Here is a 23996-nt window from a genome sequence, read left to right as displayed (position 1 = left end):
TTTTGATTGATCCAAAATAATTTATTAAAGTCTTTTGTTAATCGTATTGAAAATAAAATCTAATTGGTAATCATTGTCCAGCAGTACGTTAATGGTATATTTAAAATTGTTCTCATGGAAATACGGATGTGACAGAAGAACTTCTATCTGTGAGGCTGGTAATCGTACCTTTTTTATAGGATAAAGGATGTTTAGAGTGATAATTAAGATAACGTCCCAATGCCGTAGATTTACGGAACCAATCATGTATTAACTGTCCACCTTTATTAATCAAAGTTAAATCTAAAAAATTAATAGAATCTCCTCTCATTTTCATCGTGAACTTTAGTCTTGGGTGGAAGAAATTAAAAATTTCTAAAATTTGTTGATAATCTTCTTCTATAGTATAATTAACTAATCTCGTTTTATCATTAGCTCTCTCTCTCTCTCTAATTAACTAATTTCGTTTTATCATTAACTCTCTTTCTCTCTCTCTTTCTCTCGCAAAGAGATCGTTACAATTTTTTGCAAATTTTCAATGTCTTTGAAGTCTTTTTTTTTTAATGGCAATTTTTATAACCCCGGTGAAAATTTTTCTTAGATTTTTCTCTTTTATTTTTATGTAAATTTCAGAATTTCTGTACAATTTATAACTTTTTGAAATGTAACTTTGTAGAATATAACTTTTTAGAAATATAACTCTTTAAAATATAAACCTTTTAGAATATAACTTTTTAGAAAAAATTTCTCAGATTTTTTATATAAATCCTCGAACATATCAGAATTTATTTATATAAAAAATTCTACTGAAAATAGATGTAAATTTTCTCAGTATTTTGAAAAGTGTACTAATTTGTATAAAAAAATCTCAGAAAAATTTTCATCGGCTTATTACGCGCGAATATTACGTATGTTGCAAAAATTAGAGAAATTTTTAAATAAATATACGTATTAAGTATTCTCGCACCGAGCGAACGTCGACTTTTGAAACATTGTCTGCTCGTAGCGTGATTAACCAGGGTTCGTTCTATCAAGGCCGAGTTTACGTTGAATGCTTATCACTTTGGCCGTACTCTGCTCGATGCGAGAAGATAATTCACCGCGAGGCTCTATAAGGTCTCGAAATATAATTACAAACAGTGATTCGCGATACAATTACAAACAGAGTGTCAAGATACAATTACAATCTTGTAGACTCTTATCACCAGCTAAGCCGAGACAGATCACTGACCTACCACATTGCATGCTGGATAGGGCACGAAACGAGATGAAGTGTGAATTAAGAAATATACAATGTAAAATATTTATTACTTAAGTATACAATATAAACATAATATAATTAAAAATAAACATTATACTACTATGTATAATGAATTAAAATATAATTAAAAAAAAATATTACTACAAACGTAAATTTAAGGCTCCAGATTTTTTACTATAACATTATTAAGTAAAAGAAAGCAGTGTAAAATTTTTGGTAAAAAAAAAAGAATAGTTCTTTTGTATATTATTCGCGATAATATTAAAATAAATTAATGAGATCAGAACATTTCATTTTTAATATTCTGTCAGTAAATAATTTACATGCGCTCTGTATTCTGATAGCTGGTTGAATTATTTCTTAATTCATTGCTATTAATTAAAAAAAATAGGATACCATTAATCAATTCCTATATCCTATTATTTTTTTTATTTGAAGATAAAAGGAAAAGTATCTTTAATAAAAAATAAACAGTATTAGAACTAATAGTATTGTTTATTACTGTTATCGCATTATTATAAGCAGCGTATTATTGTTTATTGAAGTCTGTTCATTATTCTCAAGACATTTTATTAGTTTTCTAGGATTTCGAGAAGCCTGATGTGCTTGTGTAAATTACGCGCAATAAGTAGCATCGACTCCTGTACATGTAATGTACTGCCGCGCATTAATTCGCTGGGTCATAGAGGAGTCTGACTATAGCCGGTATTCATAGTCGATTCTTATTTCAAGTATTCATTCTTGTATTTTAAGATTCTAAAACGCTCCTGCGATTGATTAACACCTTAAGAGAGTAGTTAAAACGGTATTAGATACAAGATTATGAATACTGGCTTAGTAGCCAGCGAATTAGTGCGCGAAAGTATACATGTATATGCCAGCCGACGATTAAAAAGTACTTCAGTTTATCATATCTCATTAATGCTCTTGAACCGATTCAACTCTTAATAGGTTGAATCGATAGCCGGGGTTTCGATTACATAACATAAGTACATGGACGTACGCAAGGGGGGGCAGAGAGGGGTGTTTGCTCCCTCCCCCTAAATTGTAACCAGGAACAAAAATTAAAAATCATTTTTATGACAAAAAATTAAATCATTAGCCAATACGTGGTTCACATATTACATATTCTCTAGGAGGGATAAAAAAAATTTTTTTAATTGAAGCTAGCAGAGATGTTAAAAGGTGAAATTTTTTTTTTCTTTTCAGCTATATAATGCATAATGAAATATGCAGCCCTGCATATGTCATTAATGTGCCTAACTATGTGCAGCGAGCACTACTGAAAAATCTTTTAGTAAATTACAATGGATGAAAACTTGATTGCTGGTTAACAATGTCAGAAAATCGCCTATGTATACTTAGTATATAGTTTACATATGCTACCTCATAAGCACATTGTGCAAATATTGCATAATAATAGCATCACGAATCGGCAAAACTTTTGCAATAATTGCGTTAAGATGATACATCATCAAACAAGAATTTTATCAAAATAAAAAAATTTCTAAATAATATTTGTCACAAATTAAATAAATTTAAGTTTGAGATATAAATATTTTACAATTATTTTTTTTTTTAATTTAATTTTTCTTCATTAAAAATGAAACCATGCTGCAAATGTAATATTTCATGCTGCAATATTTCTATATTATAATTTAGGAATAAATTACGCAGTTTTGTAAACATGTATGCGGATTAATTATATTTCTAAGTGTCTTATACATAATACTAAAATATTATGTTATTAATTATTAAATAATTTCTTTCTAAATTTAATTTTGCAAATATACTATTAAGATGAATCGACAGCTCGTCATAGTTTGCCAAAATGCTATTTTAAAATTAGATGCGCAGTTATCAATATTTTATAAAAGATCAATACTTCTACATCTATTTTTGTAAATATATCCACATAATTGTTAATAAATTTTATTTCATCCAGGTAAATGTACACAGATAAATTGTCTTCGTGATAAAAAAGAAGCCTGAAGAAGTATTAAGAAAGTTCACTAAAAATCCTCAAAAACTAGCTGTAATGTATATATTTAAATTTTGGTAAAGATAAATTTTAGTCCCCTCAACTAAAATCGTAGGTACGCCCATGCATAAGTGTTTTTCATTTGGCTCTGTATACTCTACAGAGATATTGTAATTCAAAGTCTCTCTCTCAGGAATGAGTAAATTTTTATTTGAGAAATCTCGACGAGCCGGCAAAAAATATGATTGCAATTTTTGATACAAATTTAAATCGTCTCGAGACGATATCGGTTGCTGTCATGTCGATAATTACGAGTCGATCGTATGCACTTATTAAAACGTACACGTGTGTCTGACAAAACAGCTATGAAAACCGGAGAAATGATAATTTACTTATATTTTTCAAAGGTTAAATTATCTTTAATGACCTCGTACATTATCGAATTCATCGTCTCGGCGGCGATTATTAATACGTAAATAAAAATACGTTCTATTCTTAAACGATTTATTTTCTTTCACGTCCGGGATATGTTTAAAAGGTTATATCTTTAGCACATGTTGAGTCATTAAAGCAAACAGAGCTCGTTTTAAAACAGACAGATTGAACTTTAACCAAAAAAATTTAAATCATTAATAATTTGTGAAATATAAAAAATTATTTGTTCATGATATTTATAATAATTTATTTTAAGTTTGTTAATATTATTTGTTTTAATTTAATCATTTGCGATAAAGAACAAAAGTTATCGTATTAAATATATGAAAGATTTGACGTAACGTGTTACGTTATCTTCGCGTAGCGCGCGATTACTCTGATAATATAAACTTTGATAATATTTGTATTATCTATATGACGTACATACCTACGACACATGACGTATAAATAAAATAATTGAATATCATATTTATCCCTACAAATTTATTTTCTATTAACGGATGATAGAGCAATATACTAAATTCTTTGAAGTGGAATCCCACTCTAAAAGTGTGAAAATCCTGCCAGTCTTGATAAAAAGTTCCTTCACTTTTTTAGATGAAATTCCGCTCCAAAAATTTTATAGAGTAACGTTACGGCTAATTTGGTGGATATATGGTATACACTACCACTCAGAAATATTTACCTATTCTGAGTTTGTATGTATCTCTTTTTTATTCGTCGTTCAAATTCTACTATATTCTCTTTATATATGTAAAATATAATATTTTCAGTTATCAAAACTAGAATTAAGAGGATTTTAAAGCAAATTACTGAAATTTTTTTATTAGAAAACATCTTCGAATTCGCTTTACGGAGTTTCAAATTCTTTTACATAATTAAAATACATATAAGAACAAAGAGCGCAAAAGACAATTTCGTGATAACAACAAAAATTTCTTTAGATATATTTATTATAATAAATATTACTTACAAAAATGTAGCAATATTGTTTAATAAGATCAAAGAAAAACAAAGATTGTAATATGATCCGATACAAAAATAAATTAAACAAAAAACGGTTTTAATTTAAAAATACAATGTTTTGTTATAAAATTATATATTTATTCAAAATAAAGAGAAAATATTGCAGATGAGATGCAAAAATATGCAAATATATGCACGTACACAAGCTTCCGCATATAGACTGCAGTACTGAAAATCTATAATACATGTAATGCAAACAACAAATTAACTAATTGTAAGCCGAGGCGATCATAGCGAGATCTTCGCTAAAATAATATTTTATATGTTTTTATTCGTTTTTATTCGTTTTGAATTGCGCGTCGTTACTTTCGGTTTCAAATACAACTCTTGAAATTGAAACATAATCAAATTGAAAATCAATTTAATAATGTAATAACTTACATGTAATGCAAATTATAAATTGGCAGTAAAACTACAATTAACTTATCGAATAATTACTTCTTATATGAAAATTGTAAGATATTGCTTGTTGAGACGTCAATACGCATAAGGGCTCACATTAGCAAAATGTTATCTATTGTTTAACCTTGCATAACTCAAAATGTATACAGCAAAAAATATAAAAAAAAAATAAACACTTGAGTATACATAAAGGAGGTCGGGGACAAAAGTAATATTTTTAACATTCAAGTCACTTATCAATTACCTTGTAGAGGTATTAAAAAAAAAGTTAATATCTTAAAAAACCTTTATTATCTATGTCTTTTATATATGTTTAAATCTCAAGTAATAAACATTTACAAAATTATTTTAATTTCTCGTAAACACGTCGATTGTTACTTTCACCTTGGAGTCTGTGGGCGATAGTCACATCCTATGGGGATGAAAGTAACAATTCTTATTTTCAAGAAATTGAAATAAAAATGTTTCTCTTACAAGATAATTGCTACAATAAAATTTAAGAAAACAAAAACAATTATTGTTATAAAAAAAAAAACTTTAATCTTCACTGAACAACAAAATGATTAGAAACAGCTTTGTACTTTTACAAACAATTTTTCTTACCTTTTAACTAATGTTTACTAATAGTTCGCTACTTACGAGTATATAACAAAACGTTAACACGTTACTTTCGTTCACAGAGTGTCGTGTTACTTTAAGTAGACATAACTACACAAAAATCAAGATAAGAAATATTTATGTGACTAGTGCAGATATACTATTTTCTTTTCCTGTATGCAACAGCGATATGATCGTTCTTCAACAACTAGTTGAGAAAGAAGGCAATAAAAGCACGAATGTCTGACTGTACAATACAAACCAATCACACGTTAAACTAGCAGGAGGTCTGTTACTTTCATGACACTGTATATTATTTTTATTCCCGTGTGATAATACGCTCAAATTTAAAAGATATAAGAAAGCATGTAATTAAATGTTAAAATGTACCTTAAAAAAATTTCGAAATGCTTGCAAGTAAAAATGCCTTTTAACAAATGTTGATTATTGTGTATTGGCATATTAACGCCGCTACATAATGGCAGGCTAAACAAATGATGATGATAAGTAATTACTAGAACTTGTCATCTAATAGTGGAGATAATATTTAGTAGCCGTAATATCTATACGGCCCATAACATCTTCTCTACTAAAATAATGATAAAATACAATAAATGGACAAATTTTTGTATACAATAGAACCCCGTGGTATTTCTTCAACGCAAACTAAAAATTGCGCTACTGCTTCTGTGTAACGCGATTAGAAAAAGGGAGTACTTATTCAGTTCCAACATGTTGTTTAAAAAATAATAATTTGAATATTATTTTTTGTTGTATTAAAAAAAGAATATTTATTCAGTTCTAACATATTATTTCAAATAGTATAAATTGTATATTACTTTCTGTTAAATTAAAAAAATATTTATTCAGTTCTAACTTTTTGCGATCTTTGTTTCGTAACGTGAGATTCCTATATAAGGAAGGACGTGTCTCTCGCTTTATAGGGGAGCTTGTAATTTGATATAGTTATATATCAAACATGTCCATACATATATTCATATACATATATGTATATAAAATAATAATATTTATTACAATTTCATTAAAATCTTTATCCACTGTACAGAAAAAAATTAATATCATTGAACAAGTTATTGTTTTATATGTAAGCAAGAGTATAAAATTTTCTTAAAAACATTTTTGAAAATTTTAAACATACATAATTTATTTACCTAAATAAATTTTGTTTCTTTTTGTAAGCAAATTATGTCAATTTAAGATTATCAAATTCTTACAAGATTTTATATTCTTGCTTACATATGAAACAATGAATTGTTGATTTGATACTAATTTTTTTCTATATATTTTATATTGTTCAAATAATCAAATATTGCTAATTAGTTGTAAAATCATAATTTGTTAATTTTTTAAAAATGTCGATTTTTAATACTTCAAACAATTAAACTTTTCGGAGCGATTCATATCTACTATATATTTCATACTATTTTTTTTTTTGTTAGTCTAAAGTGTCAATTAGAGACACAATGGACTGTAATCTGCGTGACATAAGCGAATCTTCAGATGTGAGGACCGCCTCCTCAGTTTCACAATTAAAGGGTCAACTACAAAATTGATTCTTTTGCTTCAAGTTAAAAATTACAAATTTGATATTTTTTTTATTCAAATTGCTTATTTTTGTAACACATTTTCTTTGATTCTGAGGTATCGATTTCATGTATTATAAGCTGAAAAATATGCTTTCTGTTCAGAAATGTAGCGTGACAAAATCACAAGATTCCATAGATCCTGATGTAGTTGGAGAAGATAACCAAAAATAGGTGTTGTGATAACCTACAGTCAATACATCATTTCATATTACCTTGTTTACTAGAAATCAAGTCTAGATTATAGCTACTAACAATAGGCTTCAACGAAATTATTTCAATTAAATATTCGATTAATATTATCAATTATTTAGTAATAACAATGAGAGAGCTTGATCCGTATATGCAAAGCAAAATATATATAAAAAATATAGGTCAAAAACAAAAACAAGCAATAATTAAAATGTAATGTGTTAAATGCTTCATTATAATTATAATATCTAGAACGACAGAATGCATCGATTTATTGTTAATCTTTTTCTCTCAGCTGTCGTATAATACTTAATATAATTGAACCAATTGTCTAACGCATCGTTGAAAAACGCAAAATAGTGTCCACAGAAATGCATATTCGCACATGCCAATTACAAATACGATTAATATAATAATAAGTGAATAAATTAATAATAGAGTCTTTGGAATTAGTAATGGAATCGCTTTAGAACAATGTGGTACAAATTCAAAACAACTATTGGAAAATCAAATTGGAACAACTTTCAAAATTGTGATTTTCAAAAAAAGGAGGGAGAAGAGTTCATAGAGAACTTAACAGAGTTCGAGTAGTCGAGTTTAAAGACCTTTCTACAATAAGCTATTAGTCGGTGTCATAAGTCATAAGCCATAAAAACTGACCAATCACAGTCGAATGTAAAGAGAATATTCCACTGTGATTAATCAATTCTTCTGACTTCTTATGATACCGACTAATAGCTTATTAATTAATTATTGTAGAAAGGCCTTAAAAGTAGAGAAAAAAACGCGTGATATTTATTTTATTCGCAGTTAAAGGCCGCAGCACAGACTTTTGCATAAAGGCTTCATGTTCTAACCTCAATATTTTATTTTGTATCATATCGGGCTTTTTATTAAATAAATATATGCATACAATGCGGTGTCGATAGCTGAGCTTGGAATTCTGAGCTCGTGGAATCGTCGCGGTCGGATTGCATTGAATTTTATTGTTGTTATACGTTAGCACGGCTCACGTTAGTATAACCACATGGCATAAAGCATTAAACATTCATTGATAGGGATTTTTCAACCCCTTTTGTCTTGTGCTATGCTTTACGCACTATGCACTCTGCATTAAGCGAGAACGTGGGATGAAAATAAAAAGATTAGTTGATTCCCATATGCATTATGCGTTATGCGTAAAAGCCTGTAAGAAAGCCTGTCAGAAAAACTTAAACAGTAATGTCGTCTACAATACAGTCGTTAAGATGTTACGATTCTGCAAAGGAAGAAAAAAATCGTATATTCTTTTCTTTGATTGGCCCGTCGCAACGTCGTAACATCGTAACAACTGTATTGTAGACGACGCATAAGACCCATGTATGGAAATCAACACATCCCTGCCGCAAATTTACTTTAGAACACTATAGAAATGTCTATAGTTCTGAATGTGTTTTTTTAAACAGGTATTGTATATACGAAATGGGGTTCTCCTTATACGACTTTTATAATTTTTAATAAGGTAATACGTATGTTCATTACCTTATTAAAAATGATAAAAGTCGTCTAAGGAGAACCCCATTCCGTATATGCAATGCCTGTTTCAAAAAACACATTCAGAACTATAGACATTTCTATAGTGTTCTAAAGTAAATTTGCGGCAGGAATTGGATTTGCTACTTTTTACATCATGGCCTTACATTCTCGGCTATGATTGGCTGATCGTTTTACTAGCCAAGTTTTATTGCTCAAGTTCTTTTGTGTGCCATCTGATTTTTATTGTAGTGATGGTACCCACTGTGCACACGTTTTGACATAAAAAGTATAGAATATCTTATAAAAAAGTGTTATATTTGATAACAAAAAAATGTTAAGGACAACGGAAAATTTTCGTGCACACGACAAACGGTCCGCTAGGTGAAAAGAAAACGTATCGAACACGTTCGTCCAAACACACAATCATTACGTCAGATAATGTCGCTATTAAATATAGCAGTTTTATAGGCTATTCCACATTTTTAATGTCAAAACGTGATATATCACACTGTTTCAATACTGTATAGCGTAGTGACCTGTTTTCCAATGCCAAGTATTTCTCCGATTTAAATTGAATTATTTATATGTTTCCGTCAGATGATATAATTTTAACTTTTTGCTTGTATGCGTTTTTCGACAAAACTTTCGTTTTTGTTTGTCTGTCACGTCGTACATTCTTCATTTTAATATTCAAGAAAATCTGGAAAAAGCCACGAAATATCTGCCACCTATCTTGTAGTTGAGAATTTCATAAATATTTTGATGAGAATTGTTTATTAAATTTCTTTTTAATGAACATGAATGAAGAATGTATAAGATGTTTCTAGAAAACCACTGTTGATAAGAATTATGTCGCGTTAATATTTACACTTATGTTGAAAACATAAAATGGTATTCCACTCCCTTTTTCTACATTTATAATTATATTTAGTTATATTAACTAAAAATTAAATTAAAATTATTTTACCAAAGCTTAGTAACTAGGCTCGATTATTTAGTAACCATAGGGTAACCGTTTAATAATAAATTTGTTACTGTAATTATGTTTGATTACTATTAATATAATTATTAAAAATTACTAAATATATATTTAGTTCTGTTAATCAAACATTTAATTAAAAATATTTCGATAAGTTTGATTATTATTAACAAACTTTTTTCACTATAGAATTATGAGTTATTTGTAAAACATTTTGCAGTTGTAGGTTTGATAGAAGTCTGGCAAATATACATGCAAAGACAAATTGAAAAAAAAAATAATAATAATAATAATAATTTGTATTGAGAGCAAATGCGATAATTGTATATTTTATTAGTTTGACAATCGTTGAAAGTTAATAATATACAAATAATTTTAGTTTTATAAATGTTTATTTTACTTAAGACAAATATTAATTAGACAATGATTTCGATGACTAATTAGATAATAACGTTCAATTTGATGATGCTAGATTATCTTTTGCACAAATGTATCCGTGAACTAAATTCAGCAGAATTGCTCAAGGACGTAAATTCTTATCAATGCTAATAGCTACTGCAACTCTAATGATATTACAAAGATATTATTATCAAGATTGGGTAATAACTACTTAAATAAAATAAGGTTAGACGTTAATAACTTTTAACTTAATTGTAAATGAGTTAATATTTAACTTTAACTAATAACTTTTAATACACGTAAAGTTATTATATTAATAATAATCAAGCATGGTAATAGTAACCAATCGATTACCAAATAGTCACCAAACTGTTGATAAATATTTGATTTATATATTACAATTAAATATTTAATAGAAATTATTCACCAAAGGTTAGTTAACTATCATCTAGCTTAATTACTGTGACTGAACTTTTTTCATTGTAGATTATCGATTTTACAGGGTTCGAATACGCGCTTTTCGTAAATCCCATCGTTCGTTCGAGGGCGTGAATGTATACCCTTTATACATATAGGAAGAGTTAACGTGAGCGATCTCGCCATAAAGTCACACGCGAGACCACCACGCACGTGGTTGCGTAGAGTACAATCGATCGACCTATGAGCTCCGAATATCGATCGGTTAGTCATACCAGAAGTTACACTTTTCGCCTATACATATGTGCGTAAATACGAGTGTAAATCTTGCCTATAGAGATTAGAACTAATGCGATGGTCTCGAGAATGTCGTAGAAATTGCTTCGCTCGAGCAATGGAAATAAAAAGTACCGCGAACATATCGTTCCTTTTCTTTTTCCCCCTTTCCTTTCTTCTCAATTTTTTTTTTTTTTTACAAAAATCAGGAGAATAATTTCTCTTATACTCGTGGAGCATAGTCTCTTACAACCTCAAGCTTTCCGCGAAGCTAATTCTGCGGAGTAAAGGCTTTTTTGACCGCATAATCGCGAAAGCGTGTCCACCTGCAATTATAACGCTTTATAAGATCAATAATGCAGTAAACAAATAATTTCAATTCAGTTCGTCGACTCAGTGGGCCGAGGACACGTGCTGCTTGCTGTCAATCTTTCATTACGTTCTTATCTTATCGCGGTTATAAAGTATTCGCATAATGCAACGGAATTCTCAAGTCATGTGGCACAGAGCGAGAAAGCTAGAACGCACAGCATTTGCATAAAATATTTCTCCTCCGGTGAGGAATAGCGCGATTCCTTCGATCAAGAACGTCGATAAAGTCTCGTACTAGTCTCGTACTAGGAAACTGGTATTATACGCGATCACGATGCAATTATTGAGAGCTCCAAATAAAAGAGATAATTTCGCAGTGTGTTTATCGCTGAACGAATGTCAAGAGCCAGATACATTTTTTATGGACACTTTACCATATTTATGGGTGATACTTTTGTGGACACGAATATTACTGTTACACACGGAAAGAACTACTTGCTGAAGCATGTAAAAATTGGGTCAGACAAAGATATGAAAACAATTTCAGTTTAGATCGGCCAAATAATTACGCAGGGCGTTTAAACATGATGACAAGAGTTGCAAAGAGTTCTGATGAAGAATATTGTTCTAGGCGTAATTACTTTCGCTGAGAAAAATGTTTCATTGTTATACACACAAGATGCACGTACATCAAAATGTATTTTGATTCAACCAAACAGAATCTTTTCGAGCATCATTTTGCAGTTAGAATATCTGAACTTAAAGGTACGCCTATTCTGTAACTTTTAACGACAGTTCGGTGCCGTTACAGTGTTGTTACGCAGACATTATGCATGGTAAAAAAGTTGCGCAACATTGTAACGATATCGAACTGTCATTAAAAGTTAGAGAACAGGTCTATTAAATGTAATAGATTCTTAGTTTATATAATAAGATGTTTTTCAATCCATGTTCAGATAATATATTTGGTTAAATCTTTAGGTACCTCAGCAAAACTATTCTTTCTGCGATAGATAGTGAAGTGTTGTCCGACAGTAGTTGCATAAAATCGATGCAAGCGTATATTTTTCTTGATCACCGAGAGAAAAGCGTTAGGTATTTGCATACAATAATTACTGCTGAAAGCTCCATTTTTATAGTTATTACTGCTACAGTGTTAGTATTAGTAATAATAATCTTGCGTTTATAATTCTACGTTTATAATTATGAGAACATTTCACTATAAATGATAATTTCAAATATTAATATAGTAAAATGTGACAGAGATGGTAAAAATAATATAAACATTTTTGTATGATAAATGTAATTATAATTATAATAAATATAACTATCTTTTTATATTTGCTATTATTTACGTAGTAATAATAACTATAATTTGCATGGTTAAAACTACTATGAATATATAGTTGGTACTAAAAATAAATTACAGTTTAAATGATGTTCAGTAAATAAATTGCGAGTAAATTATCATCGAGTTGGCAGCAAACTCGTTCAAAGATTGGTAACAAATCCGGTGCTATCTGTGCCAGCAATAAACTTGTGTTTTGCTGGCAAATTTGCACATAACCAGATAGCAAATTAATAACAAGAATCAAGCAAGCTTTACGTAGCATTATCTGACGGCAAATTCGCGTGGAAAACCGAACAAAATCTGCGCAGCACTATGTGATGACAAATTTTACTTGCAAAAGACCGAATCATCTAGTGGTAGTCCTGTAGTTATTATCGTATATTCAGCTCAGATTTTGCTTCGTTTTTTTGCCAACAATTTGACAACAACACTGAATAGATTTTTGTTGTTAATCTGCCATCAAATTATATTGCGCAGATTTTGCTCGGTTTTTTTTTTGTTAATTTGTTATTTAATTATACACTGAGAGAAAAAAATGATTGCTATTACCATAGTTTGACTATAATTTATTATAGATACCTAGACAGCACACAATATTTATGATAAATATTTTTCATTATTTTCTTATATTTATGATGAATCCTTACGATCTGTCCAATCTAAGATCACAAAAACGTTTATGAAGTATTTTCGTAAATATTTATAAAATATTCAAATAATTATAAATATTTTGTGAATTTTTTATAAATATTGTGTGCTGTTTGGGTAACTACAATTCATATAGTCATTTTTAGTGTCAATACATTTATATAGTTGTTAGTTATTATTATTACCTAAATAGTAAGCAAATGTTTAAAAAATAGTTCTATATTCACTATATTGCAGTTACTATATAATAAAAACGTCTATTTTATTTTTCTCATCCATATCCTCTTACCACGTTTTAGTATGTTATTATATTAATATTTCAAATTATTATAATTTAAAGTAAAATTTTTTCACAGTTGGCGGAACTATAAACATTAAGTTATTATTACTAACATTTCAGTAACGACTATAAAAATGGAGTCCATAATTATTTTACCACGTAATAATAGTCACAAATACCAAATACTTTTCTCTCGGTGATGATGCGAATGATATAAAACTAGGATTCGCTCGTAATCAGCTGACAAATTATGTCAGCGGGCTAGTATTATGTTGATATCACCAGCTGAATCAAGTTCCGCATTAAAATTTGTACTTTTCGCAAGGTTCGCAGCAAGATTTTGCAAAGTCTGTTTTCGACAAGTTTGACGATCTAGAATCTAGGTAATTGCAACCATTTTTTTTTCTCCCATCGCGAAGAATCGCTCGTGATTAACGCGAATTTCGGCACGTACGTGCCGGACTCACTGTGTATCATGCGTGCTTTTCGAGCACAGGTTAGTCCGCTCGGCGCCTGGTTCCTCGGCATCGCCCCTTTCACACTTTCTTTCCACCTTCGCGTTTTCGGGCTCGCGTGTCCTCGCGCCGCGAGTCCCGGGAGCGTGCGAGCGCGTCCTCGTGCTCGTCGCGCATCTCGACGACACGATCTTCGACGTCGGTATAAGTACGGGCGACGTCGCGACGTCGTATTCCCTTCGTAACGACATCAGTGGCCGATAGTCACCATCAGCTGACTACTAGGTCACCGGAAAGGGATCTCGCGCGCGGGCGCGCGCGCGCGCGTTCGCCACGAGATTCGTATACGTTGTCACCGAAGGGTGGCCTGACTCACCAGGGGGATGCCGAAGAGAGGAAGGTTCGAATATTCAGCCGAATCCTCTGTCACGCGATTCGCCACGCGGTGTCGCGGCCGCACTCTCGTCGCGAATCTCGATCGACCGCCTCACCGCTGGAGGCAAACCTCCTGGCAAAAGGGGCGAGACGCACTGGCCTGGGGCGGGAGGGGGCAGGGGCCCTCGTCGGCGTCGACGTCGCCGCCGCCGTCGCCGTCGCCACCGTCGTCGTCGTCGTCGTCGTCGCGTTGCACCGTGTGTCGCGACACTACGCGACTGCTGAGCGCGTCGCGCGCGCGCTACCGCACGTCGCCCGCCCGGCCGGAAATCACGTGCGTGGGGGAATAACAATCCGTGGCACACATGCGTGAAAGGGATGGTATGCGCGAAGGGTTGAAACTCGATCGAGGCCGACCGAGGCGAAAAAATCGATCGGCGTGCGTTCCAGGTTGCTTCGCCGTCGCTCGCACAGATTACGTTGCTCGCGACGAATCCATTCCCATGAGAATGACTGATCCGAGCTTAATGCAAAAACTCTCGTAAGGTAAGTTTACATATCTATACCTAAATACCCAATATTGCCTATTTGTCTTGTTTCTAAGTATTTACTTAGTAAACGAAAATGAATTTAAAATGAATAGAAATGAATTCATTTTGACATTTGCGAATTTGCGCTTCAGATTTTTTGAATCCAAAAATAATATCCCGGTAAAAAGTTTTGCAAATGTAATTATATACAGTTATATATGATTATGTCAAATATGTACATATATATTAAAATATATATAATATATAATTATATACAATTAATTAATTATACATAAGGCGCACTGAGAGAAAAGTGTTTGGTATTTGTGACTATATTTAAGTATTATAATAAAATAATTATGGTTAGGAACTCCATTTTTATAGTTATTCCTGCTATGTTAGTAATAATAATCTTATGTTTATAATTCTACCGACTATGATGGCATTGTATTATAAACCGTGATAATTTTAAATATTAATATACTAAAGTATCAAGATACAATAATTTAATAATAATAATAGTATAAACTAAAGAAAGTAAAAATAAATATAAAGTTTTATATACTTTATAATTTAAAGTTTTTATATAGTAAATGCAATAGTAAGTATAACTATTTTTTAAACATTCGCTTATTATTTACGTAACAATAATACATCGAAAAAGAATTTGTCGAAAAATTAAAATATTTAGTCCGATACGTTCAACTAAATATTAAGTTGATTGAGATAATACTTCATTACAAAATTTGAATGATTGACATGAATAAACTAAACATTCTTTTTACGTGATAAAATAATTGTTGAATCAACCTAACGTTTAGTCGATCATATCGGATTATTTTAGATTTTTACCAAATTTGTTTCCAGTATAACTACACTGATTGTGAGAGAAAAAATTGCAGTGATGGCAACTGTAAGGGAACAACCATACAAATTTTATTAATAAAATTATAATATATAGTTAAGTGAACTAAGTTAATGGTTAAAGAGAATTACTAAAAAATAGTTGTAGTATACTATATAATATACTAATTACTACTATTTTTATTAGTTCTTTTCACCATTAACTTAGTTACAATAACTATAATATAGTTCACTTAACTGTATATTTTCTATATAATTCTATTAATAAAATTTGTATGGTTGCCTTATAGTTGCCATCACTATTCCAGTTTTTCTCTCAATGTAATAATTATAATATGGTTAAAACAACTGTAATATAATCGGCAACCAAAAATGGATAAATTATAGTTAAATTATGGTAACTGCATCCATTTCTTCTCGGTGCGAAAGGGTATCGTATCGCTCCGTTCGCCGAACCACTGTTGCTCGCGCGTAATGTAATTAATGTTTACCGCTAGACCGCATATAAAACGTCCGAGAATGCAAGAACCAACAGTTTCAAAGTAAAAATATTAACGTATATCAGTTGACAATGGAGAAAACGATATCCATCGATATAAAGTGGATGGAGCGGTGTACATTCGGGGTGAAAAATACCTCGGGATCGCGGACGAAAGACCGCGCGGCGAAAAAGTCGCTCGGAGGAGACTTGGATGCGCAATCCGCTTAACACGTTAGACACGCCGTCGGCGTGTATTTAACGGAAGCTGTAATTGAATCTGCCGAAGGCAGCTGTTGCCGTAAACTCGATTCGCAATTCGAGTCCTCCGCTTGTGTACGCGCGCGGAAGTTATTTTCCGACAACATCCGCCGCTCGCGCTCGCCTCCGTCATGGGAAAACGATTTTATCCGTCCGATCGTGTTTTGTAATCTACATTCGCGCGATGACGACGACAACGGCAACGACGGCGATCCGACGCGCAGGAATCGAGTGATCGGGTGTTGAAAATGGGTCCGACGATCTCTCTCCGGAGGTCGCACGGGCACTTCCACTTCGACTGTTGCAGGACGCACGAGCGAGAAGAAAAATATCTGCCGGGCGCGCCTGCATTCTCGTGGCCGCGCGAGAAATGCAGATTGCAGAAGAGGAGAGAAAAACGTTATGGGTGAGATGAGGGCGAGGGAGCGGGGCGGAGACAGCGAAAGGGGCACTTTCCTGCATCTCACTCGCGACGAAAGTATTATGCAATCGGCCACACCGCCTCGCGTAAACACGGAAGAACTTTCTTTAGCTGCATTTACGCAATGCCCAATGCACTTCCATTCGACTTACCTGCGCACGGGCTGCTGGTGCACGTTTTAGTACAACCTCTTGTACGTAAGACCGTATACGAGATATACTTCGACCCGCGTGCTTCGCCACCACGCTAACTTCCGCAAGTGAGGCATGGACCCGGTGCGTGCTTCCTTATAATGTATTCTTTTGCACCGTCGGAGAACCCATCCCTACTACCACGGTGCTAATTCTCGATTCAAGCTGCCAGCCTTTTAAAATGATAATTACAGAGTTGAAAAAGTATTATCAGTACCAACAATCGACGCACATGAAGAAACAAAATTTCTTTACATAAGCTAATTATGTCTAAATAATGGAACAATGTTACATTATGTCAAATCGTGTCTGATCGATATTATCAATTCTTCCAAGAAGATATTATACTATTGGCTTATATACGAAACAATGAATTATTGATACTAAATTTTTTTTCTGTATGCATATGCTTATAATCAATATATCAATGTATATGCTCATAATAAGATATCGATGTTGTACAACTAACAACTGTGTAATTAAGAATAATTTTGTTATTTCTTGCATTTTACGCGAAATAAAGATATCGCCCCCCCCCATCCCCCGAGTTGAAAAAACATATTCATGTATATAAAGATACTGTCCCATATAAAAGTGATTGTTGCGGAAAGTTTTTAGAAAGGTTTCAGCCTTTCACATTTTATGTGCAACAGTTCTGAAAGGATTCTGCAAAACCCTTTCAGAGATTTGGGATGTCACAAACATTACTAATAGCGTTATTAGAATTTAACTGAAACCAACCTAGTTTCTCAGGTAGGTATTTCAATGCTTTTTATCGTCACATACTCTTTTACAAAAAAAATGGAGCAGTTACAGGAACGATCAACACAGCTGGCGAAAGCAAATAATGCGTTATGCTTATCCTTGGACGGAAACTATATTCCGCGTAATATCAGCAATGCATGGCATTATACAACTATGATCAAAAAAACAGATAGAATTAGTATTATACTATCCCCAACAATTATTTCAGCACCATAGAACGGTTCATTTTGGATGCAATTTTGATTGATATTTTCATCATCACCTTTATCTTCATTTTGGTCATCTTGATCATAATTATTATTTCTATCTTCGAAATTAAATACTGTCAAGAATATTGTTAGGAAATATACTGTTAGGTGTTAAACATAAACGAGATAATATATTACAGCCCTATTTCTAAATTTCTTTTACAGATATCTTACTATTCCAAAGATTACTCTGAAATGTTACAGATATATTTCGAAATCTTTCTGAAATAATTTATTTTTTGAGTTGAAATATTCCTGAGATATTTCTGAAAAATTTGAGTGCTACATGGCCTTGTACACTTTTAAAAATGTTATAAAACTTAATGTGTATTTTTAAAGCACACATAGCACATTAAATTTAATGTATACACACATTTAAATTATATTAATGCACATATAACTGAAAAATATATGCGTGAAATTTAGTGCACTTTTCGTAACATTAAATATATTTAATACCCGTTTGAAATTTGTTTCTGCTACATTACGTTAAATTTTGCTTACTTTCAACTGTGTAGGTATTATAATCACTAAACAAAATATAATATCACCTTCTGTTCTACTATTAGAAAACATATCGTTAGAAAACATTGTTAGGAACGTCACCGAATCACTTTCTTTGGAAACTGAATTAATATCTTCATCGGCTGTTATGACGATGAATGCTCCTTTCATTTTCATAATCGGCATCAACTGTATTTATGTTCCTACATAACATGCACATTTTTATAATAAATCTGAATACGTTTATTTTATTCATTAGAGGAGAAAGTTACCAATACTGACGTACCACTTTGTTTTTGAATAATATTTCTTCTTATATTATTTCTTATTGTCTATTTTCGGAGAACCGGTTTACGCTACACAATTTCATGTTTCAAACCGCACTGTAAGGAAAATATGACAAAGAAAAATATAAACGAAATAGTTTCAGAAAGTTACAAACATATAAAATGATCTAATATTATCTATAATACACTCACTATCGTTTAAATTATGCAATTTGCCAAAGAAAATCGTGCAAATTGTATTATCTTTTTTCAAAAATTTATTTGTAGCAGATTTTATATAAAAAAGGGTTATAAATAGACTACGGGTTCCTATATCTTTTTAATTATCTAAACAAATCATTTTTTATTAGTATTAATACACTACAGCGTTTATAGCTTCCAAGAAATGAGGAGGTGCTTTAGGAGCTCTATACCAGTATTGGCAAAAATTTTTGCATATTTATAGTAATCCCCATATAGAAAAACGTTGATTTCAAATTTTTATTGAAAATTAACGTAAGACGAATAGAAAATAATCAAGCATAAGTAATGCCGTTACCGTTACCGTCACTATTTTGTAATAACGATTTTGTAATGACGTCACAATTTTTTTATAATAGTAGCGATAAGACCAGAATAAGAAATCAGTTCTGATAAATATTCATTACCATTACTCATTATTCAGTCAAAAATTGTAACTTGTAACTTTACTCGCTATGTAATGAATTAACTAATAGTAATTTTTTTTAGTGTGTTATACGTAATAGTAACGAATTATGTGTCAAAAGTAAAACCTACCTTGGCTATTTGACATTATTATCTGAGTGTCTTGGACGGATAACATTCTATTTCTTAGAAATGCTTTCAATCGAGTATTTTGCTGTTTTTTTTTCCAAACTTCTTGAAGAGATTTGTACGACATGTTAGATATCTATTTAAATATTTAATTAATTATATTTTAAATACAGACGTACTCTTTGCTTTCTAAACATATCTCACTTTTGCCAAACTTCAAATATATATCTATTTCATTTTTTAGTCCGAGCATATGTATGTATGTATACAAATTCAGTTATATATATATACAAAATATTCATAGCAACTTCAGACTTAAATGAGCTTTGTCAAATGCATGGAATAAAGACAAGGGTATGCTCTTGCGCATATTTCCGAAAGCACCAATCAGGATTTTGTCAAAGTTAACGCACTAGTCCCTAGGGACTCTACGTCGCACTAAGCGGCAATTTTACACAGCGATTCCGTAATAGTTATTTATGAAAGCATTTTAAGCAGACATTTTGAAAAAACATTATATTATTAAAAATAATTAATTTTAAATAATTAAAAAAATTGATTAATAATTAATTTCAATTTTGTTATTATTATGCAAATATTTAAAAGATAGATTTTTTATTAGTAATTTCGACATCTGTTTTTGTTTTTGTCTATGATTTTCAGGAACATCTTCAGCGACAGGAAGAATCGCGCAGAATGCTCCTTAAGGCATGGCGCAAGGACTTTATCAGGACTTAACTGGTCTTGCCAACTCTGGAATGAGTTTGTTTGGTAATTGCTTAAAAATTGTTTTATTAAATCAGGAATGAGCACGTGAGCTTAACTAATATTAGTACGCACATCTCAATCATTTTAATCAAAATATGTATGTTTTGCATATGTATGTGTAATGTAATTAAATAATAAAAAGAAAATTTTTCAGTACTTTAAAGAAATTTAATAATTAATGAAAATAATCATCTTTTTATGTCGCTTTTTTTTTCTTTCCCTTTTTTCTCTTTTTTTTAAATTTATTGCTTTTGTTAAACTAAATTAAATTTATTACACATATGTACTTCTAATGTATGTAAATTTAATGAAATGTATTAATATATTTTAACTTTATTACAATTATTAACTTATCAATATGTAACAACGCAATAACAAAAGAATTATATTCGTTCTAATTTATATATGTATTGTTTCCTTTAAGTTAATGGAATATTTTTACAGTTATTAACTTATCAATATGTAACAACGCAATAATAAAAGAGAATTATATTTATTCTAATTTATATATGTATTATGTTAAGAAGATGCGGAGCATCTGCGAAAACAAATACTTTTAAATTATTACATACACGATGTTGAAAATAGGACATTTAACTTAACCTTTCACGTTACAAGGCATTGTATTTGCATGCGAAAAATAATTCAATAATCAATTTTTTAAAAATTATATTCAATAAGGTTATATTATACAAACCAAGTAATCGAATTTGAATAAATCGCGGCCAAACGATCATATTCGTTTCTACTTCATACGAGTTACACGTAAGCTTTGACAAAAGTGGTGGGAATGCGCAGTAGTCTGACACGAAACGAGCATCTCTTTGTCTTTAGGTATATTATGCATTATTTGTATGTTTCAAATGACATTTTACAATACAAAATAAAGTTAAAAATTTATATACAAATTATGCTTTAAATAAAAACATTTGCACTACTTTGGCAACTTCAAAGAGAAGAAAAAGATGTTGTAAAATTATTAATTATATCAAAATAAGCAGACATATAAATAAAATTGTTAAATTAACTTGAAAGCATTTTAAAACACAACCAAATGTTCTACTTTAAAAAATTGTCTTACTATAAAAAATGTCATAACCAAAAAAATAGCACATCATTTTATATTAGAAAGGTGTAAATTTGTTAATATCTTAAGTGGAAAAATGCGAGAAAAAATATTTATTAATTTTATTTTATAATGAGGCGAATAGAATGTCGAAAAGATATTTAAAAAAAAATAATAAAAATGTTTATCATTAAAAATCAATAATAAGAATTTCGGAATGATGAAATATTGTATAAGGTAATTATGTCTAAAATAAGTTTTATAACAAGAACAATTTATTTTTCTCCTTGTCATTTTTAAATTTATTTTCTATTTGCATCCAGATTCCGCATACTTTTATCGACTGAATATAGGAATCGATATTCAGTTCCGATTTCAAGGGCATCTACTTCGTGAGGGCACCACTAACGCTGTCTACAACAAATTATATGAAAGTTTAAAGGCTCTGACTGCCACAATAGAATAGATAACAGCAGTATCCATTTGCGAAGAATTTTCACATAAAATAAAGTGTGTATTATTGTAATCTTGTGGATCTTTGCATATTATATATCCTATCAGTTTGTACAAAATATTTGTAGTATGCCACGTAGCAAACAAAAATTAATTCAAATAAAAATTACAAACAGGAAACGGACTTAAAAACCGTACCAGGCGTTATAACGCAAAGGTCAAACGAAAGCATTATTAATTAAATATAATAAACAAACCTTTTGATTTTTAATTAACAGTCTTCTTTAGTGTACAACGAATATCTTAAGATCTTTACCCACGTAGCACAGCAGCGCCGGAAAAGCGCTAAAAAACGCTACTGCGGGAAATGAAAGCTTTTTTAGCGCTTTAAAAGCGCTTTCAAAATCTACTAGTAAAGGCGCTTTATAAGCATAGATTATTATAAGACCAGTGCAGGAAAAATGCCATTTTCTAGCGCTTAAAGCGCACTTAAAATTCGTTCAAAAAAGCTGTATTTACATTTTATAATTTTTGACTTGTACAGCATTCGTTTATTTATAGTTTTACTTAATTAATTTAATTAAGTTTTTATTTTACTCTCTTTCGTATTTGAGAATTGGGAATACTATTATTACTATGTTCCATATTTTGTGGAACATTCTGTATATAGGGTAAACTCGGGTAAGATGGCCATAGTTTTTCAAAATGCAAAAAACGCATTTTTATTTTTGTTATTTTTTAATAATGTTTGACATATCACTTCACTGAATCTTAAAGTTAATAATACTATTGAATTTAAAGAGAAAACACTTATTAGAAATCAAATATTAACAAAATACAAATAATATATAACATATGCATTGGCCATCTTATCAAAATTTTAAGGAAAAGATAGAGTATTATGAGACAGTTAGTTATACACGTTTTATGTTAAAAACAGGTATAACATTTTCTAAAAGTAATAAAATATATATTATTATATGTGACTTAGTTATAATTATAATATTGCAATAGTAATATAAAAATTTTAAAATTTGATATTGCAATAATAACATAACAATTATAATTCTTTTGAAGTAAGGAAAAAAAACAGATTTTTATAATTTAAAGAAAAACAATGTATGAACAAACAAAGTGAGCCATCTTGGTCAAATTGTAAGAAAAAGATGATCATAGTGTATTTAAATAAATAGTGAAAATAAATGCACAAATTATAAGTCCTGTTACAATTTAGGTTCCTTTATTACATACGTAACGTTGATTATGATAGTTTAACAGTAACTTATTCGACGTTATAACAGCTTTTAGAGGACACATGCAAAACTTTGCAGGTAGTCAAAAGTAAAAGTATTATATAATATTCAGAATAAGATTGTTTTGAATAATGTACGCATATAAAATACTGTAAACATTGATTATCTTTCAGAATGACTATAAAAATGCACTATTTAGCAATTACTGAAGAAATTACAAACTATAGCCATAATACCCCAATTTACTCTATATAGTTTAAACTTCTTAGTTGTTTTTTAAGTTATTAACAACATTATTATTATTATTATTAGTTTGTTGCACAAGACTTTCTCAGAAAAGCATTTGTCATATTTTTCATAACATTCGTTATGCCACAAAATCGGAACCATATACATATAGATCAGAGTAGCTTTGCTGTTCCATTTCATTTCTTTACCAAAAAATTTAGAATTATAAAAATTCTCTTAAATAATAATTTAACTTTACCGTTTTTAGAAACCTTATTAAAATCAACAATTTTATTAAGGTACAAAATGCTAAAATAAAATTTGACTACAATAACAATACGATCTATAAAATTTTGTTGTACTGACATCAAGACATTTTGTGCAAATAACAAATTATATTTTTAATTTGATATTAACCACT

The 23996-nt window shown here is 30.5% G+C and overlaps 1 protein-coding gene across 4 annotated transcripts in view; it reads right to left on the bottom strand.

Annotated features, from left to right (window-relative positions):
• The window catches only part of LOC105200655 (putative fatty acyl-CoA reductase CG5065), a 104725-nt gene that overhangs the window by 14782 nt on the left and 65947 nt on the right, over nucleotides 1–23996 (bottom strand). The window contains exon 1 of one of the 4 annotated variants that reach the window (XM_011168301.3): nucleotides 17191–17289. The exons of 1 other annotated variant lie outside the window; for it this stretch is intronic. Coding sequence is in view for 1 of the 3 variants with exons in the window: in XM_011168297.3 (XP_011166599.1) it covers nucleotides 14122–14360 (239 nt within the window). In the remaining 2 variants the exon portion in view is untranslated. Of the gene's footprint in view, nucleotides 1–14121; nucleotides 14463–14485; nucleotides 14719–17190; nucleotides 17290–23996 lie in introns of those variants that run through there. 2 more of the 4 variants (XM_011168302.3, XM_011168297.3) reach the window with 2 other exon arrangements.

Source organism: Solenopsis invicta, chromosome 15 (genome assembly GCF_016802725.1).
Source record: "Solenopsis invicta isolate M01_SB chromosome 15, UNIL_Sinv_3.0, whole genome shotgun sequence".
Lineage (NCBI taxonomy): Eukaryota > Metazoa > Arthropoda > Insecta > Hymenoptera > Formicidae > Solenopsis > Solenopsis invicta.
The sequence above is the reverse complement of the archived record's forward strand: the minus strand, read 5'-3'. Positions and strand labels throughout refer to the sequence as shown.